This window comes from Sodiomyces alkalinus, assembly GCF_003711515.1.
Source record: "Sodiomyces alkalinus F11 unplaced genomic scaffold SODALscaffold_3, whole genome shotgun sequence".
NCBI classification, from domain to species: domain Eukaryota; kingdom Fungi; phylum Ascomycota; class Sordariomycetes; order Glomerellales; family Plectosphaerellaceae; genus Sodiomyces; species Sodiomyces alkalinus.
Window position 1 is genome coordinate 946183 of NW_021167081.1, and position 17864 is coordinate 964046.

At 55.5% G+C, this 17864-nt stretch overlaps 6 protein-coding genes across 6 annotated transcripts; 4 read left to right on the forward strand and 2 right to left on the reverse strand.

Annotated features, from left to right (window-relative positions):
* Window positions 1-385: 385 nt before the first annotated feature.
* Window positions 386-3039, forward strand: SODALDRAFT_358179 (hypothetical protein; the record flags this gene model as incomplete). Its single annotated transcript, XM_028614078.1, has 13 exons — window positions 386-519; window positions 593-650; window positions 817-839; window positions 943-1002; window positions 1110-1198; window positions 1304-1400; window positions 1448-1531; window positions 1674-1856; window positions 2023-2129; window positions 2218-2343; window positions 2392-2591; window positions 2739-2826; window positions 2933-3039. 13 exons carry the CDS (start codon window positions 386-388, stop codon window positions 3037-3039), a joined length of 1356 nt encoding a protein of 451 aa, XP_028467569.1.
* Window positions 3040-4337: 1298 nt separating this feature from the next.
* Window positions 4338-5267, forward strand: SODALDRAFT_259092 (transcriptional activator HAP2; the record flags this gene model as incomplete). Its single annotated transcript, XM_028607447.1, has 1 exon — window positions 4338-5267. A coding segment is annotated over one exon (930 nt), but the record flags the coding sequence as incomplete, so codon positions are not given.
* A 2135-nt stretch (window positions 5268-7402) lies between these two features.
* Window positions 7403-8781, forward strand: SODALDRAFT_309278 (phosphotransferase enzyme family protein; the record flags this gene model as incomplete). Its single annotated transcript, XM_028609102.1, has 3 exons — window positions 7403-7536; window positions 7673-8289; window positions 8409-8781. The coding sequence occupies exons 1-3, from the start codon at window positions 7438-7440 to the stop codon at window positions 8779-8781; spliced, it is 1089 nt and encodes a 362-aa protein (XP_028467571.1). The 5' UTR covers window positions 7403-7437.
* Window positions 8782-9087: 306 nt separating this feature from the next.
* Window positions 9088-13257, forward strand: SODALDRAFT_331879 (checkpoint serine/threonine-protein kinase BUB1). The gene is made up of 3 exons (XM_028611572.1): window positions 9088-10276; window positions 10393-10804; window positions 10861-13257. The coding sequence occupies exons 1-3, from the start codon at window positions 9269-9271 to the stop codon at window positions 13083-13085; spliced, it is 3645 nt and encodes a 1214-aa protein (XP_028467572.1). The 5' UTR covers window positions 9088-9268; the 3' UTR covers window positions 13086-13257.
* SODALDRAFT_293271 (DNA-lyase) lies at window positions 13106-14812 on the reverse strand. Its single transcript, XM_028608711.1, has 2 exons — window positions 14571-14812; window positions 13106-14483 (listed from the first exon to the last, which is right to left on the reverse strand). Exon 2 carries the CDS (start codon window positions 14435-14437, stop codon window positions 13310-13312), a length of 1128 nt encoding a protein of 375 aa, XP_028467573.1. The 5' UTR covers window positions 14438-14483; window positions 14571-14812; the 3' UTR covers window positions 13106-13309.
* Window positions 14813-15014: 202 nt separating this feature from the next.
* SODALDRAFT_331882 (DAGAT-domain-containing protein) lies at window positions 15015-17208 on the reverse strand. The gene is made up of 3 exons (XM_028611573.1): window positions 16789-17208; window positions 16668-16717; window positions 15015-16574 (listed from the first exon to the last, which is right to left on the reverse strand). The coding sequence occupies exons 1-3, from the start codon at window positions 16853-16855 to the stop codon at window positions 15234-15236; spliced, it is 1458 nt and encodes a 485-aa protein (XP_028467574.1). The 5' UTR covers window positions 16856-17208; the 3' UTR covers window positions 15015-15233.
* Between the last annotated feature and the right edge of the window lie 656 nt (window positions 17209-17864).

Consider the following 17864-nt stretch of genomic DNA (forward strand, 5'->3'; position numbering starts at 1 on the left):
ATTTACCGGTAGGCCTGACTGACATGTCACAGCGCATCAACCCACCGTATTTTCGAGAGATTTTGTTACGAGTATAACCTGAGTAATTTCGTACCTATAAAGCCTTACGTCCTAAAACTGATAATATTCCGATAGGTGATATCATCGCCAAATGGGTGGGATGGGATATGAAAGTACGACGTCTTCGTAGAACAACGGAAGAGCGTTTGAACGAGCTGGAACTGTGACTGCCTAAAAGGACGTGGGCTATATTTAGAGACCATCCCATCCGGGGCAGTGGGGAGGGAGAATTGAGCGTTGATGACCGCAACGGTGGCGGTAAGTAATTAGTGTAAGTAGCTGCGATGTACTGAACAGAAGTCGGTGTCGGGGGTTCACTGCCAACATGCCAACTCGTCAAATGTCGGTCGATCAGGCTGTAAGGCAGGAGGCCCCCATGACCCGAGGGACGGACAATGCCGACGGTCGTCTTGACCGCCACCACCCTGGGGGTTTTCAGTTCCACCGCAAACTCGACTTGTGAGCAGGTGGGTGCCGTCACTATTATACTGCTTCTGCCTCTGTTCAAGCTGTTCGTCCAAACAAGGTGCAGGTCGTTAGGGAAGGTGAAGAGGTACGAGGACGAGGGGTCGACCTCGTGTCGGGACCGAGTAAGGTAGGGATACTAATTACTCTGTAAGTACCACGTAGTGACTCCAGCGTGGGTGGCTGAGGAAGTCCCCGATTCTTTCTTTTAGGCGTCGTCTTGTCATATTGCTAACCAAGATAGGCAGGAAGTCTGATTATTTGTTTCATTTTGGGATTCATTTTCACAAGTTTGTCAGGTCCTCAAGACAAAAGTGACGACTTGCTGACCTACCTTACCAAATCATATCAACCTTGAAGGGAAACGCCCGTGTGTGAAGTACACGTGTATGTACGTTGTAACCCCAAGCTGTGCAGGTTGGTGTCGTACACAGTAAATGTATACTGTAGCAAGTACGGCATCAACACTGTACCTAGGTATGTACTCACAGCAAAGAAGCACGGAGGCGGGTAATTACGTACGGAGTCCTCCGTATTTTTCCTTCGCCATCCACGACGAAGCAGGGCTGACCTCAATATCACAGTGAGCAGGAAAAACGGCTCGCACTGTGGGAGCAGGCATCACGTCATGACAGCGAATCAGATTCCAGGCGCGCGAAACACAGGACCCATAGTCTGGCTGATTCAGCCACTTAGCATGGTTAAAGGCAGTCCAGTCCCTCAAATCACCTCTTCGCATTTTTCCCTCGTCCTCTCTCCCACAACCAATCAATAAAAGCCCGTCGATTCATCAATCAGCAATCAGATTCGACTCTTGTCCAAGCCAGGGCAAAGTTTCTGAAAACGACACACGCCAATTCGACCAACGAGAAACCGTTCGCTCCGCATTTTTAATTCGTGCTTGTTCTTCCCTGGGCGGCAGACCGGGGGACTCGAAAGCCAACCAAAATCGACAGGCAAAGGCGAATCGATTCAAGCTTACCTGTAAGCCTTTCGTCGCGTTCGCGTGCGCGCACCCTTTCCCCTCCCTCCCCCTTCCCCCCCTTTTTTTTTCCCCATCCATCCGACCGACTGTCCAATCGTCTGACCGTCGCATCTTTCTTCATAGCCAAAGTGGTCCTGAGGGAAGTGTGTGGTGACTGAGCAAGCAACGGGAGCCCATCCAGCAACCGTAGCGCATCGCGCCGCTCCGCTCCGACAGCGTCCGTCCTTCAAGACACGGCCAGGCACAAACCACGTTCTCCAAAACAAGGCACGTCCACGACGTCTTCGAGTACGAGCGTTCTTAGCCGAGTTGCAGAACGCGAGCACAGCATTGCTACACCGTACTTGTAAGTATAGCTCTGCGCAAAACGCCATCGAGCGCCTTTTCTTCTTTTTTTTTCTTCTTTTTTTTTCTCTTAACTTTATTTCCCCCCCTTGATTTTCGGTTTCCATTTCTTCTCTTTGTACGTTTTCTTTACCCCTCGTACACACAAGCCCGCGTCAGTAGTCTAGGCAGGACGGACGTTATGACCTGCCTCCCGACTATTGCACCCCCATCATGCCGTCTTCTCCTCCTCACAACCCCCCCACACGTTGCTTCCCCGTTCCAACTAGTACTAGTTGGTACTACTACTACCAATCCCACCCGCCCAATCTTCCATCCCTGTGGTGGCTCTTTTCTCTCTTCTCTGTCCTCCAACAAATCAGAGCACGATCGCATTCTAGAGACTGCCTTGGCCTTTCAAACATCTACGACTATCATCCCAACGAGAGAGCCTATCATCATCGTCAACTTCATCCTCATAGCCTTCATTGGCCCCTGCTGTCATTCCCGTGACAGTATTCATCTGCGGACAGTCGCTTAATCCTTCGCAAGCGCAGATCTGCTCTCCGTCTCTGTTGCTTTACCGGGACGCGATCACTCTGTTCTCACTCTCAATCTCTTATACTTTGGAGACGCCGCTGTCGTCCCCTTGCCAATCTTCTTTGCGCTGGCCTGGTATGTTACAAGGACACTTTCTCTGATGCCTTGTCAACGGCTCGTCAAGTCCTTACCCTCGTATTCTCTGCCTCCCGTCCAAGTGCACGTGGAAGACACTTGCCTTTGGCTTCCTTTCTTTTTTTCTTTCCCATATCAGTTTCTGCTTCTACCTTTTCTTTATCTTCACGTCTCCGCGCTATAGTCCTACCCGTGTTCTTCGCTCTGCGCCTCCTACGTCATGACATAGGGCTTCTTCGGTCACGCTAACCATGGCCTTTCAGTGCGACAACCTACAGCGAATTTGATTTACCTCTCACAACCAACCTCTTTTGAAGGTAAGCCTACCGGTAACTCGTTCCTTCGTTTCCGTTTTGTATTTCTTCCTGAACAGGCAAGGAAACAAGTATCCTGCCTAATTCATCCACCACCCTCTTCTCTGAGTTGCAACGCCCCTCCATCTCTTTCTTGCCTCGCGCCCACATTTTCGATACCCAACGCTCTCCATCTTCCAATCTCCCCTCCTTTACCTAGCCTTCCCATCTCCCTAGCCACAGGCTCTTCATAGGCGTCAGAGGTACGATTTCATCGGGCGTACCTTTTCTTCTTAGAAATTGGGACTACATATGGCGAAAGCTACGAATCATGTTGGGCTGCAAGGCCAATGTGCCTCACCCCGCCCCTCCTCTCCCGTCTTGGCTCTGCGGCCCTACCACCGCCAATTCGCCCGGGAAATGCACTGCAATAATGACTTGGTCAAAGGGAGACCAGCCAGCGCACGGCCACCTCCATTCTGGGGATCTAGTCGCAGCTCTGCGCTTGTCGAGCCAGAGACATTGCTGGCACGCCCCTTTGCCTCGTGAAGCCATATATGTCGATATAGCTTGGGACAACTTTGGTCGGGCTTCGGCGATGTCACCTGTTTTCAAGAGCCGCCATCGGTACTCCTGTTGGCATTGCCTCATGAGCTGGTTGGAGGAGGTGCCTTCCATGACGCCGCGTATCCCATCATGCAGACGCAAGGTCGCTGCCAACACATCAAATTCTAAGAGGAGAAGAGGGAGTCCCTCCACCATCTTGGCCACCCCCTAAACTACCTTACCCCACCTCTTGTCTCACCGTTCCGGGCCTTTGGTTTTATTCTCAATTATTTATCCTCAGTTGTACTAACAATTAGACGCACATAGATCCTCGCACAACGGGAGTCGCATCTTTCCGTCCAGTGTTCTTTGGGGGTACTCGAAGTTTGCTATCTGATCGCTTCGAGTAGCAACCGGCGCTTGCACAAGACTACATAAGAGGAAACATTCTGGACCCCGTCCGTCCTGACCGCTGGTGAACCAAGAAAACCATCACGTGGTCGGCAACTTTCCCTCCCGACTAAGTCGCCCTCGACTTTCTTGCGCGCCCCGCCATCACACCTTACATCAGCCTGCATATGTCGTGGTCGGACCGTCACGCAGCGCACTTAACCATTTTCAACGCTTGCCAGCTCATACCGCATATCCAATAGATAGCGCTGTTCTATTGACCCACTTTTTTCTTACAATCGAATTACCGAAACGACAGCGTCCCCAGAACGCCTGTGCCCAATTGTACCCAAACCGGCGGGACCTCTATTCTTAAAGCTACCTCCTCAGAGGACGGCTGCCTCTGGCGCACTTCATTCGTCGTTCAAGACTGCCGTATTCCCAGCCCCGATCCTCACCTTTTCGTTTTCGCGATAGGACAGGGTTTCCTAACTGCGCTCCGAATCTCATTGGTGCCAAACACTTCGCGACAAAAAAAAAAGCCGTCAAAACATTCGACGCGTTCTTTAGCCATTCGGCACGAACCTTTACGCCTCGGCATGATGGAGTACGCTCAGTACCCTCAGCAACCGCAGAATCCACACTCGCAAGGCCACGTCCAGTCAGGATATCCCAACTCGGCAGCAGCGAACGGCATCACATCCCCGACCAGCCACAACCTCAACCCGCACGCGCAGACCTCGCCGATTTTATCATCCCAACAACAACAACAACAATCCCCTCAAGGCCAGCCTCCCAACATGTATCAGCCGCAGTATAGCGTCCCGCACTATGCCATGCCAGGCATTCAGGCCGCCGCAATGGCCGCGACCGCGGCCGCATCGGGGCAGTCAAATTATCCCTACATGCCATCGGACCCGAGCTTACCTCAGACTTCTCCTAGGATGGGCGGGTCTAAGAAGGACAACCGGGGATCGCCTCAGATGAATAATGTTCAGAGGAGGATGAGCCAGGTTGTCAGCCCAGGTGTCGCGAATGCGGCGCAGAACATGATGAGCCACGTTGGGGGCCGGCCGGGGGTTGCGCCACCGCAACTCCCACCTGGCGCAGCAATGGGCCATCCCCAGCCCCCCGATATGCCGGCCGGCGGTGGTGTCGAAGAGTCGCCCCTCTACGTGAATGCGAAGCAATTTCATCGTATCCTGAAAAGACGGGTGGCTCGGCAAAAGCTCGAAGAGCAACTGCGGCTGACGTCCAAGGGTCGCAAGCCGTACCTACACGAATCCAGGCACAATCACGCCATGCGCCGACCACGCGGCCCGGGCGGACGGTTCCTCACTGCAGAAGAAGTCGCCGAGATCGAGCGGAAAAAGGCCGCGGGCGGCGGTGAAGGCCAAGCGAAAGAGGGCGGTTCTGAAGCAGTGAAAGCGGGCACAAAACGCAAGTCCGAGGCAGACACTGACGGTGCCAATAAGAAGGTGAAGACGGACCAAACAGAAAGCCCGGGGGAGGAAGATGAGGGAGAAGACAGCTGAAAAAATGAAAACAGCCGATGAAATCGCGCGCGACAGCCCGATAGACCTTTCACCCCCCGCGTGCAGGATGACTGCGAAGTCATGACGGACAGGGCACGTACCAGATGTCTCGCAATTCGTTTCGCTACCCAACGTTTCAGCGGCTGCGATGGACCGGAGTCATCAAAGGTCGGTCGGGACGAGATATACACGAGAAGGATGGAATACACGGCGTCGTTGGGCTTTGCAAGGTCGGTTTGTGTTGGGACTTTTTTTCCGGCTCATCCGCAAAACACGGGCTTCGCAACCCTCACCTCACGTCTACGTGGACAGACGTGGACGGGCGAGGGGAGGGGCCTGGCACACAACAACTATTGTCCCGGAGTATGGTTTGCGGAGATCTGCCAGCCGGCTCCGGTGATCTCACTGGTGTTTCTTACCATATATCCCCCCTATCCCCTTTTATCTTTCCCCCTTTCCCCTTTATACGCCTTTCTTTCTGCTTTGGTTGGGGGCCTTTTCTCCTCCTTTTCTTTTCTTTTTTTTTAATACAGACACTCGACTGGCAACAGCACACCCTGGATCGTCGTTTCGAGGGTCGGTCGTGGGATATGGGAAGGAAAGAATGCATGGACGACACGAAATGACGGATACCCCCCTTACTGTTTGTTTAGCATCGTTCTTTTGTCCCCGGTTTTGTCCTATTTTCTTTTGTTTTGTTTCTTTATGCAAATGTCTGGGAGTGGGAGGCGATGTGGATGGGTAGGACAAGGGGATCTACTGTACCTAGTCGGCCGCGGACGGAGCCAGAAACCAAGAGACCAGAGACGAGAGACCAAGACACCGTATACCAAGGCGCGGCAACCGAAAAGCAAAGCAAAAATCAAGACAAAAAAAAAGGCCTTGCAGACAGAAAACTGTTCCAGAGTTTGGAGGAAGTGGCAGTCTGAAGGGTTGAAATTGCGCCGAGAACGTGGATTAGTCTGAGCGGTTCTCGAGCTTGAAGTTAGCAAAGTCGAATTTGGAAATAGATTACATATTTCTTCCCCCATCCACATCACCAGGATTGTGATTTTCGTTGCATTCTTATATGACACGAAGCAGGACCGACATATCAACGGGATGAAAGCATCACTTCATCTGGACTTGATGTATTCGGCATTCCAACTGCGTAGATACCTTAGCCAATCGGCTCCAGCTTCGGGATTTGGTCTTCGACTAAGCTACGGAGTGCTAACTGAAGGACGGAGTTTCAGAGCGATAAACGAGGCTTGAGAATCTGGGCACCAATTAGATAGTAGTGGGTTGTAAAGACGCGATCCTGGGATGGAGGTCCTGTGGACGAAGGTCGGCGATCCAATGACGATGGCACGACCCTTTACCAGGGTACCTACTGTACACGAGTACTGTCATAATGGGGGGCCGGTTATCGAGACCCGTTAACCCCCGAGCCGGGGATCCGGCAATGGTGTCTGTCCAACATCTACTTCGTATATAGGTACCTACAAACACTTTGTTTACAGAGGTAGAATCCGTACCTAAGGTACCTAGGAACTGCACGAAGTATGGAATACATTGCAGTATTCATACGCTCGTGTCTGTACATGACCTTGCGAAGTAAGGTACCTAACCAAGGTACCTTATTAGGCACCTTTTAGAGACTGCGGCAGAACAACGCACTCCGTGACCATTTACGTTGAAGAGACAACCCCACACTCTTGCGACAATTGCTGACTTCCAGGTTGTTTGGGGCACCACGAGCTAAGACAATGTACTTCGTTCTTGGTACTAATCTTTGTGCGAACCTCGGCATGTCGTCTAATAACTCCCAAGCCTGTACCGCCGTGCCGGGAAGCCAATCCCTTGAACGAATAACCACCCCGCGGGAGAAACGCTGGCGCCGGTAAACTTCCGGTTCCCGTCCTCAGTATTATTATCCTGCACGCCTCGCAGCTCTCTTCTCCAGGATGTAAGAAACCATTATTTTCATCTTGCAGCTCGGGCAACTAGGCGGATCCACTGGCACTCCTTCGACAGAACGGCCTTACCACATACCACTGCAACTGAACATCATCCCACCGCCTCTTCAAGTCAGTTCGTTCAGCCCAAAGAGTCCAGAAAGCCATCAGCCGCCTCAACTATACACCCTACGCAACACACCCCCCCCCCCCAATTCCATTCGAAGATGGCGGGTCGCGTGCGCCATGCTATCGACCAGAAGGCCCTGGAGAGATATATCGATCAGAATGTGCCGGAAATCAAGACACCAGTTGATCTGAAGCAGGTATGTAATGAATTACCCCGTTGGAATCGCCGGGGCCTTAGCGTTGCCGTCAGAAAGCTGAGAAAGCTCGGGTTCCAATGTATATGATGTATAATGTCCGGCCTACAAATGCTGACAGGTCCTCTTCCGTTGATAGTTCGGCTTTGGGCAGTCGAATCCGACATACCAGATGACGGGGGCGGACGGAAAACGCTTCGTCCTGCGCAAGAAGCCGCCCGGCACGCTCGTCTCCAAGACGGCGCACAAGGTCGAGCGCGAATACCGCATCATCCACGCGCTGGAGAAGACGGACGTCCCCGTGCCCCGGACCTACTGCCTGTGCGAGGACGAGTCGGTCATCGGCACGCCGTTCTACATCATGGAGTTCCTGGACGGCCGCATCCTCGAGGACCCGGCCATGCCCGGCGTGTCGCCCGCCGAGCGCACCGCGCTGTGGCACGCCGCCGTCGACACGCTGGCCAAGCTGCACCGGCTGCGGCCCGCCGACGTGGGGCTCGAGACGTTCGGCAAGCCGTCCGGGTTCTACATCCGGCAGATCCAGACGTGGCGCACCATCTGCGCCAGCCAGGCGAGCACCCTGGACGTCGACACTAACGAGCCCGTCGGCGACATCCCGCACTTCCAGGAGATGGTCCGCTTCTTCCAGCAGGTGGCGAAGCAGCCGCGGGACCAGGGCACCCTGATCCACGGCGACTACAAGATTGACAACTTGGTGTTCCACAAGACGGAGCCGCGGGTGATTGGCGTTCTAGAGTGAGTTGCCCTTTTTTCTTTTTCCTATTTTTTTTTTTCCTTTTTCCCCTTCTCTTCCTTCTTCTTTCCCGGTTCCTCCTCGTACAGAAAGGTGCAAAGCTAAGCTAACCTGATTGCAGCTGGGAAATGTCCACGGTGGGCCACCCGCTCTCTGACCTGTGCAACTTCATCACCCCTTTCTTCACGGCGAACCGCGAGGGCGTCAACGCCCACCGGGGTTTCCTCCCCAATGCCACGCCCGGACTTCCCGCAGCGTCGCAGGTCGTGCGGTGGTATGCCCAGATCTCGGGCTACGACCCGTCGCGGGAGCTGAACTGGGGTATGGCGTTCAACATCTTCCGGTCTTCGGCCGTGTGCCAGGGTATCGCCGCACGGCTTGCCAGGAGACAAGCGAGCAGTGAGCAGGCCAAGCGGTATGCGGATACCAGGGGACCGCTGGCCGAGTATGCGTGGGAGCTGATTGGGAAGGCTGAGCTGCCGGCCAAGCTGTGATGTGCTGGTCGGTGTTAGTTAGATGCATTTTTTCGTCAAAATATTTAGATCATAAAGAAGATATTATGTTAACCTCTCTGGGTTCTGCTTTGTACTGTCTGCCTCTAGGTGCTGAGGAGAGATACTTCCGAAATACTTCGACGCTCCGTGGCAGTGGTAGAGTCGCCGCCACACTTGCCGCCACGCCGTTCTGGCAACGGGGTGGGTAAATACCGGTTACCACGACAACGCGCCACAATGCCCGGAAAGAGTCAACATTAAACAGCAAACATCAACAACACGTGAACCTACCTAATTAATTCACCCCCTCGCCTTTCGTATCATCCCTCCCAGCTACTCCCCCCACACACTCACACACTCACACGACAACAGCGCTCTGTCATAACTTTTTTCTTCTTCTTTTTTTAGGGAGAAACGCGCAGCAACACCTCCGCTTGCGCGCATCTACCCTCATCCGGACACTTACCTAACAACAGTAACAGTAACCATGGCACCTTCCGACGACCTCATTGATTTCGACATCATCGAAGCCCAAAAAGAGAACATCCAGGCAATCCCCAGCGGTCGTTCTGCAAAGAAGCTGGTCGAAGCCTTTTCTCATTCGCCTTTGCACAAGCTTTCCACCCCTACACCAACAGACACCAAGAATGTAAACGACTGCATCCGAGCCGAATATGAGGCCGAGATCTCAAACATCTCCGAATCAGACGATCCCCTCGACGTCTTTGACCGATACGTACGATGGACTCTCGATGCCTACCCGTCCTCTCAAGCAACGCCTCAGTCGCAGCTACACACCCTTCTAGAGCGCGCGACAAAGGCCTTCATCAACTCTCCCCAATACAAGAACGACCCCCGCTACATCAAGTTATGGCTGCTCTACATCCAGCTCTTCGCCGATGCGCCGCGTGAGACTTTCCTCTTCCTCTCCCGCCACAACATTGGCGAGGGCCTGGCCCTCTTCTACGAAGAGTACGCGGCGTGGCTGGAGGGCGCCGGCCGCTGGACACAGGCCGAGGAGGTGTACAAGCTCGGCATCGAGCGAGAAGCCCGGCCCCAACAACGGCTTCTGCGCAAGCTGAAAGCGTTCGAACAGCGACGTGCTCAGCAGACGGACCTTCCCGACGAACCCTCCTCGCCGGCCCTGCCCGCTGTGCGGCCCGTCTTGGCCGCCAAGGTCGACCCCTTCGCCGCAGCGCGGGCGGCGACTGCGGCGACTGCGGCGGCGGACCCCCAAGCGCCGCGGCAGACCAGCGGCGTGGGCGGGCCGGCCTCGAAACCGGGCAAGGCTAAGATGGCCATCTTCTCCGATGCTGACGCCCAGCCTTCCGCCCTCTCGGCGCGCGACGGCGGATCCAAGGGCTGGGATACAATCGACTCGCTGGCGAACCGGAAAAAGGAGAATGTGATGGGACCGAAGCCGTGGGTGGGGGAGACGCTGAAGGCTGGGGGGAAGAAGAGCGATGGCCCCAAGATGCAGATATTCAGGGATACTGTAGGTTTTTTCCTGCCTCCCCTTTCCCCCCCCCCTCCTCCCTCATAGCCCACATGTTGATCAATCTAGGACTAATGGATGGCTTGTTTTCCGTCGCTTTTTTTGTACTTTTGCAGTCTCAGTCTCAGTCCCGGTCCGAGTCCCAATTCCGAGCGCGCTCTCAGGCGCAATTAGCAAAATCCCACATAACATTGATTCCATCGAGTGTCCAAGTCGTGGTGAACCCCGTCAACGGCAAGAAGGAACGTATTTTTGTCAACCTGGAGGCTGTTTATCCCGATCCCGAGGTTCCGGGCTCGGAGCTTAGCTTTGAAGAGATTTGGGCCATGAACCAGGGCTGGCTGGACCAGTCGTGGGAGCCCGAGCCCGAGGCGCTTGAGCCAAGCATCGCAGACCTCGGAGACATGGTGTCCGAGAAGCTTGTGGTTCACACAGAGACAGTGATGCTAGACGAGAACGGGAATATCATGAAGAAGAGTAACAAGCCGAGGAAGATGAAGACCATGGAGATCAACGAGACCCAAATCAGTACGTTAAGGGTCCCAGATCTTGTCCGGCATGGGAACAAACTGACATGTTAGTAGTCAAAGCGAACCTTGATTCTCCTTCTTCCAAGCCGAGACCGAAGAGGAGAAACAATAACGAACCTACCATGACGCTTCATACCAAAGCAGCAACAGACGAGATATATGACATTTTTAGCCAGCCGTTGCCGCCCGTTCCTGCGGAGGAAGAAGAGAGCGCCGCCGACGAAGACGACGACGACGACGACGACTATGATACAGACGGGGACTACACGAGCGGCGTGGACAGCACCATAACGACGACGCGTCATGTCGACATGGACGACGAAGCCGGCAACGAGGAGACGTCCGATGTGAAGAGTGTCAGCGAATGGTCCGACTTTTCTACCCGACGACATGTCCCCGATATCAATGCAAAGAAAGATGCACACGAGGAACCCAACGACACACAGGTCTCGGACTTGATAGACGTCCACGACGCGGAGCCCTCCGGACCGCTCTCTGAAGATACCACGGGGAGCCAGGGGGCTGGAGAGGAAGGGGAGCAAGAAGAGGAGGATGGGGATGAAGAAGACGACATGCAGCCAAAAACCAGGACCATCTTCGTCCCCATCCCGCCGGAGGATTACGAGCCTCGAACACGGCCTTATAGGGACCCGGCCGAGGTGGCTAATAATCGCCTCCCCTTCATGACACCCATCACCGAGAGGACAGAGACGTCCCTCGGTATGTTGACAACGAAGAAAGAAGCCCAATGTGGTTCCCCAATCCAGAGAGACGATGAATACGGGATCACAGAGGAGGAGGAGGAGGAGGAAGAGGAAGAAGAAGAAGAAGACGAGCTTTTCGAATCTGATCAACTACTCAGCAGTCCATTGCGAGAGGTGGTCAATGAGGCTCGTCCCGCAAAGGTTGCACTGCCAATCTTGGACAAGCTGAAGTCGCGGCCAGCAGCAGCACCCAAGAGTATTCCTCCGAAAGGACCGATTATCAAAGACTTGCAATGCAATCCCATGGATGATGCTGTGAGGGACGAGATCCTCTCGAACATTCACCCCCCCTTGAGCTCGTACCCCGGGTTCTACGACCACCGACATGAGAAATACGAGAAAGGCGCCGATATTCGCAGGTTCGCAAAAGCCATGACCAAAGCGAGATCTAGTTCAGATAGGACCAGCAATTCCGCCCCTGCCCCCGTTATCGAGTTCCCCGATGTCCCTACGAGATACACGGTTCGCAAGGAACTCGGGGCAGGTGCGTTTGCTCCCGTCTATCTAGTCGAGAACTCGAACCCCGACGGAGACGACGAGGGAGGCGACGATGGCGGTGTCGTGGCCGTGGCCATGGGCAAAGGCGCCTTCGCCACCCGTTCCCGCCGTGGCCTGGAGGCCCTCAAGATGGAGAACCCCCCCAGCCCTTGGGAGTTCCATATGCTGCGGGTGGCGCATTCCCGGCTGGGCCCGCACCACCGCGCCGCCGCCTCCCTGACGTGCGCTCTGGAGCTGCACCTCTACCGGGACGAGTGCTTCCTCCTGCTGCCGCTCCACCCGCACGGCTCCCTCCTGGACGTGGTCAACCTGTTCCGGGCCGAATCGTCGGGCGTCATGGATGAGCAGCTGGCCATGTTCTTCACCGTGGAGCTCCTGCGCACGGTCGAGGCCCTGCACAGCCACGGCATCCTGCACGGCGACCTCAAGCCCGACAACTGCCTCGTGCGCCTGGACCTCCTCACATCGGGCGACGCCCAGCCGCTGGCGTCGCAGTACCGCGCCGACGGCACGGGCGGGTGGGGCGCGCGCGGCGTGCAGCTCATCGACATGGGGCGGGCCATCGACATGCGCAACTTTAGGCCGGGCGTGCAGTTCGTGGCGGACTGGAAGACGAGCGCGCAGGACTGCGCCGAGATGCGCGAGGGCCGGCCCTGGACGTGGCAGATCGACTACCACGGCCTCGCCGGCGTCGTCTACTGCCTCCTCTTCGGCCGCTACATCGAGACGGTGCGCTGCGACCAGGGCGGGCTCGGCAGGACGGGGCGTCGGTATCGCGTCCGCGAGAGCCTCAAGAGGTACTGGCAGACGGACCTCTGGGGGGCCTGCTTCGACTTGCTCCTGAACCCGGCGTCGTTGCTCGAGGAGCAGGGCGGGACTAGGGAGATGCCTGTCGTGGAGGAGATGAGGAATGTGCGGAGGCGGATGGAGACGTGGCTTGAAGCCAACTGCGAGAAGGGTATTGGGTTGAGGAGTTTGGTAGGCAGGGTCGAGGCCTATGCCCGGTCAAGGAGGTGAAGAGTAGTAGTAGTAGCGGTCTTTCGTTCGTCTGCTTTATCTAGAACTGACACCATTTGTTTCTCTTTTCCTTTGGCTTGCGAGCATACGATACCCTCTGATCGATTCTTTCTTTGTCCATTACCACTGATGACATTAGTACAGATAGATATTGGTACAGATTCACACATCTCCATCTCATGAGTAGATGACAAGCGCCCTTCTTGAGCGCGTCGACGTCTTGATCATTCACCTTCTTCCCCCTCGTCCTCGGACTCGTTTTTCTTCTTCTTTCGCCCCCTTACTGCCTTCGCTGATTTCCCTCCCTTCTTCTTCGTCTCTTTCGCCACCTTCTTGTCCACCTGTTCCTGTATCCTCTGCCTCTCGCTAGCACCCTTGGCCTGAAGCCCTTCCTCCAGCTTCTTGAATTCGTCACTGTCGGCGTCCATCTCCAAGAAGCTTTCCAGCAGCTTAATCTCCTCGGCCCACACGCGCTTGTCCTCGAACGTCTTGCCATCGGGCCCCTTGCGCTCAATGGGCGTCTCCAGAACCATGGGCATGTTCTGGAACGGCGCATGGTTGACAATGGCATGGAAGGAGCGGAGGCCGAGGAACCCCGTGCCGATATTCGCGTGGAGGTCGCGGTGCGAAGAAAAGGGCGCCTTGCTGTCGTTGAGGTGGAAGGCCATGAGGTACTTGTTCCCGACGACGCGGTCGAACTCGGCCACGGTGGCCTCCAGCGCCTCGGGAGTCCGAAGGTCGTAGCCGGCAGCGAAGGCGTGGCACGTGTCGAGACAGACGCCGACGCGGGACTTGTCGGCGACGCCCGCGATGATGTCGCGCAGGTCCTCGAAGCGGGTGCCGATGACGTTGCCCTGGCCGGCCATGTTCTCGAGGACGGTGACGACGGCGCCGGTGCCCTTGTCGGCGTGGGCGCGGTTGAGCTGGGCGGCGATGCGCGCGCAGGCTTCCTCGCGGGACGCGCCGCCCGTGTTCCCCGGGTGGAAGTTGTACAGCCGGATGCCCAGCTGGTGGCAGCGACGGAGGTCGTCGATAAAATTGTTGTAGGCTTGGTCGGCCTTGGCGGGGTCGGCCTGGGCTAGGTTGACGAGGTAGGACCCGTGCGGGAGGACGTGGGCGGATGCGTCGTAGGCGTGCTTTGTGGCGAGTGCACGGAACCCCGTGCGTGCGTCGTCGGCCAGGGGCGGTGACTCCCACTTTCGCTGCGACTTTAGGAATAGCGCGAAGGCGTTGGCGCCGATTCCCAGGGCCTGGGTAACGGAGTTTTGGACGCCTCCGGCACCGCTGACGTGTGCGCCGATATACATGGCCCTTTTGAGCGCCGAAACGGCGGTCCTCGCTGCAAAGGGCATATCGTCTTTCTTGGATGCCTTGCCGGCGGTGGGCTTGCGCTTCGTGCTAGTGGCTGCGGTTGTGGTTGCGGTTGCGGTCTTCCGTCTCTTGGCGAGCTTGGTATCTTCTACTGTTTCTTCTTTTTCTTCCAACAATTCATAATCTTCGGTCGTCTCCTTCTCGTCACAGCTCCCGCACTTTTCTTCCTCTTCCTCTTCCTCTTCCGCTTCCGCTTCCGCTTCCGCTTCCGCTTCCGCTTCCGCTTCCGCTTCCGCCTCCCTTTCCTTGCGCTTCTTGGTGGTGGATTTGAGGTTGGTCACAGTGGCGGTCTTTGTCTCGGTGATGATGACTTGGGCCTTGACAGCAACTTGCGCCTTCAAGCGAGAGGAAGCGCGAGACATTGTTGCGCATAAAAGAGTAGGGGTATTTTTATTCGTTTATAGACCATCGACCTGAAGACGGTTGGCGTTGCTAGGATGAAGTTGCGGCTTGAGGCATGTTGGTGGTGGTGACAGGAGAAAAGACGCGTCTAATTCTGCGACGCGTGCAGGGCCTTCAATTAAGAGCACGAAAACACGTGATGCGCTGAGTCAGGTACGCACCCTTTCATAGGTACAGTGACACAGGCATGTGAACTCGAAAGACTTTCAGGTGTTTGGCTTCTCATCCTGATATGCCATCTTATCTCACCCTGTCAGGTACATTATAATGGATGATTCTAATGTGGCTATATATACGGCATCTATGCAGCCCATATGGAATACGAAGTCTGAGTTGAAAACCAAGAATGAAAAAAAAAAAATTGAAAAAAAAACCCTAGGCGATAAACTGCAGTTCTGCCTTTCGGCCCTTCGCAAACTGGTTCTTATAAGCATCCCACAGCTTCTGCACTTCCTCCACATACAAGGCATGCAACCGGTCAATCTCGGCCTGCTCTGGCTGTGACGTCGGGCTCGGGTTGACCCTGATCGGTTTCCCCACCACAATGTTCAGCGGTCGGCGGTACGGCATCAGACCGACGTCGTAATTGAGAATCCCCCGACCGTGGAGGGCGGGCAGGGTGAACTTGAACACGTTCAGGAAAAACATCTGTATCCTGCGCACATTGGGATGCGACCGCGGACTCAGCTGGTCGTACAGGTCGTTCTCGCCGAACCCCAGGACGGGGACAAGGTCGGCACCGGTCCGCAGCGCCATCTTGATGAAGCCTTTCCGACCCTCGAGGATCAGGCGGAGCGTTCCGGGCCGGGCCTCGAGCGATTCGCGGGCGCCGCCGACAACGATGGTGACGGCGCGGCCCATGCCGTGGTCATCGTGGCCTCCCCGCGTCAAGGTGTTCCAGATGGACTCTTTCGAGACCGACCGGATGCCCATGGCGAGGATCCAGTCCCGGTAGAAAGGGATGCGGAAGTTGGACTCCAGCGTCAGCAGCGTGTTGGTGATGCCGGGGAACTTTTCGGAAAAGCCGAGGGCGTTGGTGGCGAAGGCGGCCCAAGCACCGTGGGATATGATGCCGTGAGGGTGGTAGCCGAAGATGTATCTCCTCGAGGGAGGCAGGTCATGCGTTTTGTGGAGCTCGGCCGGGTAGTAACCCGCAAACAAGGTCCAGAGAGGAAGCGACCGAAGAAACTCGGAGCGGAACCGTAAGCGGCCGTCCGAGGCAGCCGTCGACAATGAGAGGTGGATGAGATACGGTACGAGGAGCGGCCAGTTTAGGGGAATGGCCGCCATGAAAAAGAACAGAGAAACGAAGAGAGCGATGGACAGGCTGTGCATCAGTACTGCCGATGTCTGTAGCCGACGTTCAAACGGGATTCTGAGTGGCGCGAAGCGGACACCTTTGGCCCTCCACGCGTGGCGCTCATAGCGACCTCCGGGTGGTGGCGCTAAGAATAGGGGAGGGTAACTCGTATCGTCGGCACCAGTAACATCTTCGGCCCCCGCAATCGCATCTCCTCCCGCACCGTCGTTGGTCATGCCGAGTGGCGGCCATGTCGTGCCGTTGATCCCATTCGTGTCCGTCGTCGCGGCTGACGCATGGCTACGACCATCACCACCCTCACGGTCGTCGTGCTCGGTCTTGATGCCGTTAATCTTCGGGGAAGACCGTTGTCTGTCGTTTTCTTGGCTTTGGCTCATCTTCGATTCGTCCTGATCCTGATAAACGGGCGAGCGAGGGAATCGATCCACGTGTTAGCGTTGGTCTTCCAACAGCTTTTGGTTGTGTTATATTGTCAGACAGGGGCGTACATATTGGGAGAGCTCGCCGTTCGACTGGTAGTTTGTATTCGCAGGACGTTCTGGAAATCCCGTACAGTTAGCGATGCTTCTTCGGCCCCCCAGGTCAGAAAATGAACGGTCGGTGGCTTACCCGATGGCACGGTATCTACATTATTGGCAACGCCAAAGTCGGGAATAGCAGGGTCCGGCCCTCCCATGGCGGGCCAGATTGAACCGTCAATGGGCAGAGGTGCGTACAGAGTAGACTCGGAGAAATAGCGAAATAGCGGTAGATAGTGGCGATGCAGAAAAAGAGAGAATCGAGGTCGCGATAAGCAATTCGAGCGGGGTGGACGTATTGAAGGGTAGCGGCAGTGGTTCGGAGAGCGTTAAAGATCGTGCGCGTCGCGAATCATCCTCCGGTGTTCAGTGCTGTCTGTTGTTGTTTCAGGAAAGCAGAAGTACAAATAGAAGCATAGACCATCTTCTCCACGCATGTCAATCTTCCCTTTCCGAGCTCTGCTGTGAGATGCAGAGTCCCGATGCGGTTGTGCTGACGAGAGACCGAGAGAGAGGGCATAGAGAGCAGAGAAAGGCTACGCGGTCTCGGAGGCTCGGACCCTCAGGAGGAACAATGACGTTGCTGGTTGGTGGAGTGGGGTCATGGTCATGCCCGAGAGGGGGACCAACCAAGACCAATCACGCGGCGTTCTCGAGCCCTATGTACCGCATTCGTACAGGACAACCGTGTGCGTCCATCATCCCCAAAGCACCTATCCGTATCCGTCCTCCGTACTGCGGTTCAGACTCGTGGGCCCAGGCACATAATAGAATTTCCATGTCGCGAGTATCTTACCTTACCAGAGCCTCCGTTTTGTTGATCCCACTCGCCTTATAAGGTAAGAACAGGACCTGGTTGCTCTCGAGCTGCCTCCGTCGAAGCACTTGTGTAGTACTTATGGGTACCTGAAGGGAACGCTCGACCCATGCCTAAGGTACCTTACCTTACCTTATACGTACCTAGTACCTGGTACCTGGTACCTGGTATCTGGTATTTACAGACCCAAGGTACGCGATGATGGAACAGGATGAAACACATGAAAGTCGTGGGAGGAGTATAGAAAACCTCCTGAATTAGCTATCGGTCAGCTAGCTACTGGTCTATGTTATGGATGTTAATAAACAAGAAAACTGAAGAGATGTGTGGTGGTTCGTGGTCTAGGAGGG